General features: G+C 41.5%; 1 protein-coding gene across 1 annotated transcript; it reads left to right on the top strand.

Moving 5' to 3' along the window:
* Positions 1-6639: 6639 nt before the first annotated feature.
* Positions 6640-9322, top strand: LOC118645975. The gene is made up of 2 exons (XM_036288087.1): positions 6640-8717; positions 9082-9322. Exon 1 carries the CDS (start codon positions 7201-7203, stop codon positions 8713-8715), a length of 1515 nt encoding a protein of 504 aa, XP_036143980.1. The 5' UTR covers positions 6640-7200; the 3' UTR covers positions 8716-8717; positions 9082-9322.
* The last annotated feature ends 516 nt before the right edge of the window (positions 9323-9838 follow it).

Here is a 9838-nt window from a genome sequence, read left to right as displayed (position 1 = left end):
TAACAAATTTCGATGACAGGATAATGTCCGAACGGAAGATACGGAGACATGGAAACATGTTGCCGAGTTCTATACGCGGTATAATTTGCGGTCCGTCAAACTGTGGCAAGACAAACGTATTAATAAACTTGTTGGAAAGTCCGCATGGAGTACGTTTTGAGAATGTGTATGTGTATTCGAAATCATTACAACAACCGAAATATCGATATTTGGGAAATTTATTGACACCGATTGAAGAAGTTAGTTATTTTGCATTCTCCAATAACTGTGATGTCATTCAACCGAGTGAAGCGCTTCCGAATTCCATTTTTATCTTTGATGACGTGGCGTGTGATAAGCAAGATACGATAAGAGACTACTTTGCAATGGGGCGACACGTGAACGTCGACTGCTTCTATCTCTGTCAGACGTATGCAAAGATACCGAAACACCTTATACGCGACAATGCAAATTTGCTAATTTTATTCAAGCAGGATGGTACTAATCAAAAACATGCTGTTGTGAGCGTTTGCTCGTTTTGGGAATTCTTTCCCGTTAGTAGTTGGGATCGTTCTGCCTGAAGGGTTAGGACCCAAAGGGTGAAGGTTCGGCTCGGTGTATGAGAGAAAAGAAGACGCTTCTTACTTTCTTGTTCGTTGTCTTTTATTTCCTTCTCTTGCGCTTACAATCAGCTGTGTTGATGTCACGTAACACTCGCGATAAGGTTTACGGTATGCGACGATGCTCGGTCGCTGTTATGATACTCTCCGCTCGGTCACGGTGTGGTCGCGTTTATATATTATGATATCTGGCACAATTTCGGGGGCCAGTGACCGGGCGTCGGTAGCTTCCGCGAGGCTAAGCGTTTCGACATCGGAACGCGGTAGCCTTGCGGTTTGATTTTGCAGCGTAGAGCCTATTTCTAGGGCAATGCAAACTGCTTCCGAGCGCGTTGTTGTAATCTCACGGAACTTGCTTGGGACTTCCGTAAGCGCGGCGGATTCTTGTGCGTCTTTCGAAAGAGGTGCTTCTTGCAACGTCTTTTGAAAGATGCGTGTCGCAATTATAATAGATATAGTTCTAATCGGCTTACAACAATGCATACAACGATCATGTAAATATCGATATGTCTTACGAGAATTTTAGCAATTTATGTCATACTTGTTGGCAACAAAAGTATGGATTTTTAGTGATAGATAAGGATAGTGCACTCGCTGATGGACGATATCGAAAAGGATTTAATGACTTTGCAATACCATAAAGCAGTTAGTTGTTTTCGATACGTTGACCAAGTAGTAGCGTTTCTCAATATGGATAACACAGATAACAGTATGAATCGTGAGAAGATTGTGAAAGAGATTGCGAAAACGAGTGATTCAATTCGCAAAAAATATCGCGCTTTGAAAGCGGGTAAAGTGCAAGAAGAGATGGCGTTGGAGAGACACTTTAAGCCCATTGTCGAACCATTAAAACAGATTGTTGAAAACACCGTTGGTGATGTGTCAGATCCGATTAAGTATGAAACGTTCTTTTCGGAGGAAGATGAATATGCAGAACCAAAACCGAAACGAAAGCGATTAAACGCTTCGTTTAACAATTCTATAAAACCTCTACTCCTGTTAAAAAATGAGACGATCAAAAACTGTACCAACTAATTTGAATGAAACATCGCAAATATTACATGATAGTGATTTATCGTACAGTCATGTACCTTCTGTCGAAGACGTTTTTGAAATCGCAGCCAATGAACCGCTTGTCACATCTATTCGACAACAGTTGGCAACGCAAGAAGGACGTGAAAAGTTGCACACACACTATGGTCCATTAGGTCAAAAATATATGGGAGCTGTTCTGAGTGGTAAAAAACCAGTCATAATAGACACTGTTTACGGAGTTTACTTCACCGACTTTGGAACGATGCTCGGCGATAAACGCGTCGACATACATAAGAATGACAACATAGTCATAGATGGTAAAATATAAGTGGGAACGCCTGGTCTGTACGAATTAATTTTCATGAAAATGCCCAACATGTACACAAATAATGACCTGCAGAATTATAAAAACATTCTATTGGCGACAAATGCATAGAGACGCGGACATATTGCACATAATCAAGTAATGGGCAACAAAGGGTCTAAATATAAAAATATAATTGCACCCTTAGTAACAGACGCAAAAGTTGGACAAAATCTACCGAGCGCTATTACATTAAATGATAACAAGATCGATTATGTTCATTGGGATGATCCCAACGAGCTTGTGGATCGCCTTCGATTGCTCGAGGCCTCACACCAGGCTGGGCACAATGCTCACGACAACGAGATTCTATCAATTATTGAGGAACTTCGCGAGGCTGGTCTTATTATAAATTAAAACTGCATGAAACAAATCATTTAGTCAACATCGAAATGTCAATCAACAAGTTTGGAACATCGCTTGGAAGAGGTGGTGCGGAACCATACTATCAATGGAGTGGATTAGTCAGAAATTACGTGCGCGATAACGCTCTTTGCATGGCTGCCACTGATTTTGATGCAAAGTCGCGCAAAATTCGACGTGTAGCGCTGCCTGTAGACGATAGTGATGCAACCAATAAACGATACGTACAACAGACCGTGAAAATTTTAAAGGATCGACAGAATGAAATCGAGAGGAAGATTGAGACACTCCAAAGTAGAGTAGAAATTACAGCTCATATGCTAAACGAGTTTCAAAGGCAGCTCGACGCGGTGACTCATCGTGCAGAGTAAAAAAGTCGATACATCAAATATATGTGTCATTTATATATTATAACATGTCTGAGAAACAATTGCTGGTTGAGTTGCATGCTCCGGCGAGAAGAAATTTTCCTCGAAGACGTGTCATAGTTTGTGGGTATGATGACCTGTGGCAGGCGGATGTAGTTGAGATGCGTCCTTACACACAATTTAACCGAGGTTATCACTACATACTCACTTTTATCACACCATTATCGATGTGCTGAGCAAGCATGCATGGGCTGTGCCGCTTAAGACCAAAAACAAATTATAATTAAATATAGTAGAGTGGTGCCGGTGGAGACGAACCGTTGTGAGATTGTGATCCGGGGCCATGTAAATTGTGAGTTAAATAAATTCATGTCTCCGTCTACTCTCAGTGGTCTTGCAATCGATTATTACTTGGGTCCTCCAATGGAACCCGCCTTGTGAGTCTCGTCCTTTCCCATCACGTGTGTGGTTATCAGTTCCGTTAACTGATTGGCGCCCAAATTTTATTCGGAATAGATAGACTTTAAATTTAATAAAATTATAATCAGTAAGAACTAGAGCCCTGCCAGCCGAAGGACCCCGGCCGCGGCAGGTGAAGGTTAAATAATACCGTCTCATTTGGCGCCCAACGTGGGGCACGTTGGAATTTTGTGTTTTGTAATTAAGATCTATCGACTTTAAGTGCGAAACAGTGGTAGGTTGAGAAGAGAGAAGGAAAAATTTATTATTTTCTTTTTCTCTCCTCTCTTCTCTTGCGGTGCACATAATCAAAATTTCGTAATAGTGCAATACAAGTGAAACCATGAATTTTGATAATTGAAATTCGAATGAAGTGGATTGTAGAGATCGGCAATATTCTTTCGAAAAGAATCAGAACGTTACATCGCTATTTGCACGCAAGAGACGTATACTCGATTAGCGAGGGCCTAACGCAAACAGGCAAGGAATTCAAAACAAGGTCACCGAGTAGCGCTTTCACGAGATCTCAGCTGTTTATACATGTGTGTTCATCGTGTTTTAAGTCGTTTCTCGTTTCAATCTTGAACTCGAGACTAATATCGTCTACCTAATATAAACTATAAAGACAATCATCGGCACAACAACAAGTCGTTACGGAATATTTCATTGAATTTAACGAAAAATCTTTACTTTAAGAAATTAAAAGGCTTTAGCAGGGGTTGATGTAGATTCGTCCGAATTGAATACTATTATTGTCAAATGCATATTTAGTGAAAATTACTCAAGGTTAGTGTGACGGAAGTTCAACAAATATGTTTCATTCACCATCTAAGAGAAAAACTCGGTCAAAAAGGGGGGGATTAATTGAAAATCCAAGGGAATTGCCCGGCGTTCAGGTCTTCGACATGCCGTCTGATGGGGCGCTCCCTGCTCCGGCACATAATCTGATGAGTGGGGGCTCGCCAACCGATCCGGCCCTGTCATCGGACACTGACGGCGCGGGGGCAAGAGGAATTCCCCCTGCACAGGACTTGAGCGCGGATAAGACAGTAGTCGGAGCATCCGTGAACCCCCCCACGGTCGTTCGGCCGGGAACACAGAATGGAGGGGGAAAGGGAGCGCGCATAGCAGTGCCGACTTCACACGACGACGTATGTCCCCCGTCATTAGAATCGTTGTTTTCACTGGTCGGGAATATAGATAAAAAGATAGAGGAATATGATTCAAGATTGATACGTATCGAGTCCCTTGCATACACCGAACGTAGAATTAACGAATTGACGCGGAGTTTGGAACTGTCGAATAATCGAAGCGATGTTGAGTCCCGCCACGTTTTCCCCCCCTGTCGGAAGGGAGAGATAGAGTACGCGGCACAAAAGTAACCGCCGGAAACAATAAAATATCAAATTTCGCGTTGATTAATGATGATAGAGGCGCTAGTTGTATCACATTGAGTGATTCGTTCGCAGCTAACGCACGCGGGTTACCTAGGGAAAGAATCTTCAACCTCTCGAGGGCAACCATACCGGGTAACGGCGAAAACGTGACTACCCGATCATCCGATAGTTCAAAACTCGGCGCGTTTCCCCGAGCGTCTCGAATCGGGCAACAAAATAGCTTACCGCGAAATAAAGACCCTCCGGTTTTCGTCGAAACAAAACCCTGCGGAACGCGTTACCAGGAACGTTATCAGTCGAATATACGAAATATCCAATCGTTAGATGCGGGTAATTCGATTACGGAACAATTTAACCGTCAGATTGGAGAGCTTACGGGCGGCCTAGTCAAGTTAACAATAACGCGTTTTACACCTGAAGGCGAATTAGTAACGGAAGAAAATCTCCTAACTAAAAAGGAATACCACCAAATGACAAGAAACGAATTACCCTGTTCGGAAAATCTTAACCCTAATTACCGTCACCACCGCGAGGGCCGCCCTACACCACCGAGGAGGGGGGCTTTATCATGGCGAAGTAACGAATCGAGTGATAGCGACGACGGTATGACGCGTTTCGCCGAACGTTGCGACTCACGAATGAGATGCAATTTTCCTTCAACAGATAGATACCGAGAAAGAGCAGCTGACTCCCCCGCGGTGGTATATGAGCGAGGACTCGATCCTATTATGAAAATCGGACGAATAGTTAGCAATTGGAAAATTACTTTTCTTAAAACCGAAAAAGACCCCGAACAATTTCTGCTTATTTTAAAGGATCAGCTGAGCGCGAGTGGCATAAATAAGGATTTATTTGTTCCATGTTTATCAACTATTTTTGAAGGCCCTTATAGAGCTTGGTATTTGCTGAATAAACAACACTGGCAAACATGGAGAGACTTTGCACGGGCTTTTCGTTTCCAATGGGGAGTAAAAAAAGAGGATAGTGTCCTCCTCTTAGAAGTACGCGATTTAAAACTCGAGAAAGGTGAAACCCTAGCTGAATTTGCTTGCCGAGCGCGTCTGATTTTCGAACGAATGCACCACCCTCCGCCTTTTCGTGAGCAATTAAAACAAATTTTAGTAAAGTTTAATCCACGCTTAACCTTTGAGGTTTTGAATCTGCAAATTGATAGCTACGACAAGTTTCTACACTACATAAACAAGCGGAGTTATCTCTATCGTAAGTCACTCAAAGCACAGAAAGAATCACGGGGTAAGTTCGCAAAAAATGAGTTGACGTGTTTGCAGGAAGATACGGAAGATGAGGAGGACTCTCTGATAAGGGGGGACGGAGAGGACAACGAATTGACCGACTTATACGCTATGCAACAGCCAACTGCGCGTACTAGTAAAAAGACAGTCGACTCATCGAATAATTCTAGGACTCTGACGAAACAGCAACTCGAACAGAATCTCACACGGTTCGGCAAAAACAATAAAACTTTGGCAGCTACTCCTATAGACCTATCCAAGACAACTCAGGCGAGGTTCGTCCCGGATCCGAATAAAATGTTTTGTTATAACTGCGGGGGAACGGGGCATACGTTCTTGTACCACCGATAGGCAAATTGTATGCCATATTTGTCGAGCTATAGGCCACGTGAACAAAGACTGCCCAATGTATTCGGGAAACGGCCCTGCCCGGCAGTAATTCGACCTCAAATCGCTGCCACGAAGGGCGAAAACGAGGTGGCTAAATCAGCTAACGAGGACCAAGTCAATATTGAAGAAGTAAAAACCTTAGAGAAAGCGATCGACACAGCTCAGGTACAGAATCAGGGAACTGTTACAGGTAACTCGTTAAAGTTGGAAGTAATGGACGGATTGTTGAGCGATTCGGAAATGTCGGACGATGAATTTGACTTAGCGGGAACAACCGTAGAGGGCGAGCCCATTGAAAGCGCGATACAGTTGACAACATTGACGACAGACGGAAAAACTAACGCCCGCGAAAGTTCCGGAGACCGGGCATCTGAAGCTAAAATTTTGAAAGATTGGAGACCCGCTGGCTTAAGGGGTTAGACCCCTTTACAATTTTCAAAAAATCGAAAATTTTTTTTTTGCTTTAAAAAATAGTTTGAAGCCTCTAAAATAACATGCAAAAGGTCCGAAGTTAAAGTTCGAATTATTTCACGAGATATAGAGTCTACAACGGACTCCTGTACCTGCGCGTCAGCGCGTAACAATAGACCGAGCGCGCCAGCAATAGAATGAGATCGGCAGATGAAAACAGGCTCAGTGCCCTTGAGGTCCCTATGTGCCTAGAGTCCCCTCCACTACTTTCTAACGTATTTTTCGACAGTTTAAATCTCTACAGTCGTTAGTCATACATCGACGACGAAGCACGTGTACGAAATGGATCAGCAAAAAAGAATTAATTGAAAAGGTTCAAGATCTATATTAGGACGTGCTAGCAGACCTAAAAAACGACCAACTCCGCCAAATCGTCATTCCTTTGGTGAAACGAGTTCTTCCGCGAAAAAACTAAAACATTCTGACGAGGAAGTACCGATAAGTGCGACGCATGGATATCGAATAATTAGTTTTGTGGCGATATTTTCGAGTTTGAGCGAAATGTTGAAATGTAAAACATGTAATGGCAATATAAATTTCTCTGAATCGAATATTTGCGGACTTGGATTTAAATTGGTTGTAAATTGTGACAATTGTGAACCGCGGTATATAAATTCGTGCCCGCTTATTAAAAACGCGTATGAAATTAATAGACGGATTGTATTTGTTATGAGACTTCTCGGAATTGGTTATGATGGAGTAAAAAAGTTTTGCGGTCTAATGGACATTTCAAAAATGTTTACCAAAAATGTATATTATGACATTTTAGAAAATATACATATCGCGTCGAAAGCTGTCACCTCTATATTATTTTCTGAAGCTGCTTGTGAAGAAAAACTGTTAACAGCACAAGCAGAAAATACATCTGAACTGGCAGGATTATATGTTTCTGGTGACGGAACATGGAGAAAGCGAGGTTTTTCGTCCTTACAAGGTGTCGTGTCGCTAATTGGTATACATTCTGGCAAAGTTTTAGACATTATCGTAAAATCATTATATTGCAAGGGTTGCGAATATGGAAAAAAAATTGAGAATACACAGGAATTCGAAACGTGGGAGGAATCACATAAGGATACGTGCTCAATTACTCACGAAGGAAACGCGGGAAAAATGGAAGTAGACGGAGCGGTAGAAATGTTCGCAAGATCTGAGGAATTACATGGCGTGAAATATACATCATACATCGGCGACGGTGACTGTAAGACATATAAAGGAATTGTTGAATCTCGACCTTACGGAGATGATGTCTTGATCAATAAAAAAGAATGTGTCGGTCACGTTCAAAAACGAATGGGTGCACGGCTCCGTAAAGTAAAGAAAGACACGAAAGGATTAGGAGGAAAAGGGAAATTAACAGCTAAATTGATAGACGAATTGAGCGTGTATTATGGATTGGCTATCAGGAGACATAAGGATTCAAAAGAAGAAATGAAAACAGCAATATGGGCTACGCTTAAACACAAATGTTCTACCGACAATAATCCGCAGCACGACAACTGTCCTCCTGGGCCAAATAGTTGGTGCACCTGGCAAGTGGCCAAGGCGAACAATAAACTAACAGAATATGTTCATAAACCAGCTCTACATCAAGATGTCATAAAAGCAATCACCCCTATCTATGAAGAACTGAGCAGGGATGATTTGCTAGAGCGTTGTGTGGGTGGTTACACTCAAAATAATAACGAAAGCCTTAACGGATTAATTTGGTCCTTTGCTCCCAAAAAATTATTCAGTGGCTTAAAAACCGTGGAAATAGCTACAAATATTGCCGCCAGCATATTCAATAAAGGCTATGCAAGCATTATTTTAATGATGAACATAATGCACATTACTATCGGTCCGATTACAAATAGCATTTGTGAAACTCTGGACGAGAGACGGATTTCGATCGCCGAGGCGCGAATGTTGCAAATGTCTAAAGAAAGCCGAACTGCGCGCAGACAAGAAAGAATGTCCATTCAGGATTCCCTGTGCGAGAAGAAGAATTTATATTACGAAGCAGGAATGGCAGATTAGCGGTAAGAATAAAAAATTTTACGATATAATTGAAAAAATGTGTTGTAAAACTTTAAACGCGTTTTTCTCGAAACCATGTTTTTCAAAACGGTGTGCAAGGTTTCTCAGAGTGTAATTATCGGATTGACTTGAAATTTGAAACACATTATCTTTATAACAATATCTAAGCATTGACCGACGATTTTTGTAATATCATTGTTAGTTTAAAAAATATTGACAAAATAATTAACAATTTTTTGGCTAAAATTTGTTCCAAATATTCAAGAATTTTTTGCGAGGTTAATTTTCAACATATTTAGAAAAAGTTCGGTCAATGCTTCAGAAATACACTATATTATAAGAAAATATTTTTGTTTTTTGTTTCAGACAAGCCAAAATGGCGGAATTAGGTACACCAGTTGACCGCGCAAAAAAAAACACGTTTTAGTAATAAATTTATAACTCCTATAATTATTAATATTTTTAATTGTAATTTTATATCTTATATGTTTATTGTATACTTAGATCATATGCCAAATAGCAACTTCGTAGTTTTTATAGTTCTCCGTTAATCAACGTTCAAAAAACACCTATTTTTTAAGCCCGTCAAGGGGGTCTAACCCCTTAACGCCACATCTTGTACATTGTTTAGGACAGCGCCGGATCTTTTGTGTAAATAATGGCCTCACGGAACCAGAAAGACTTACGAGAATACCGGTAGAAATCTCAATTTTTGGCGAGAAAATTCGCGGGATTCTGGATAGCGGAAGCAAACGGTCATATCTAAGTCGTCCGGTATACGAACGCGTCAAACGTTTTCAATTTAAGGAGCTTTCCGCGGATTCGACGTCCATGAATGGAGTACGTCTCGGTGACAAATCCATTGTTAAAACGGAAGGGGGTACGTGTTTCGTGATCGACGTGGGCGACATTTACGGACCGCAGTGGTTTAGCATACTTCCGGTTTCGTCGAGCGACGTCATATTGGGTATGGACTTTTGGCTGTCGTTCAGAGTTAAAACAGACCCAGTATCAGAAACGTGGACGTTGGACGATAGTAGATATTTATATCCCATGACACAACGACATGTCACTCTGACGGAATTAAGAACCTTAACGGTAGAGCAAACCGGTAAATTAAAGG

The sequence above is a fragment of the Monomorium pharaonis genome, chromosome 1 (genome assembly GCF_013373865.1).
Source record: "Monomorium pharaonis isolate MP-MQ-018 chromosome 1, ASM1337386v2, whole genome shotgun sequence".
NCBI lineage: Eukaryota > Metazoa > Arthropoda > Insecta > Hymenoptera > Formicidae > Monomorium > Monomorium pharaonis.
This window is presented reverse-complemented; position numbering and strand designations above follow the sequence as displayed.

What these genes read in the sequence shown, in the direction of transcription:
- LOC118645975 (XM_036288087.1), top strand. Translation starts at nt 7,201, where the DNA reads ATGTTGAAATGTAAAACATGTAATGGCAATATAAATTTCTCTGAATCG.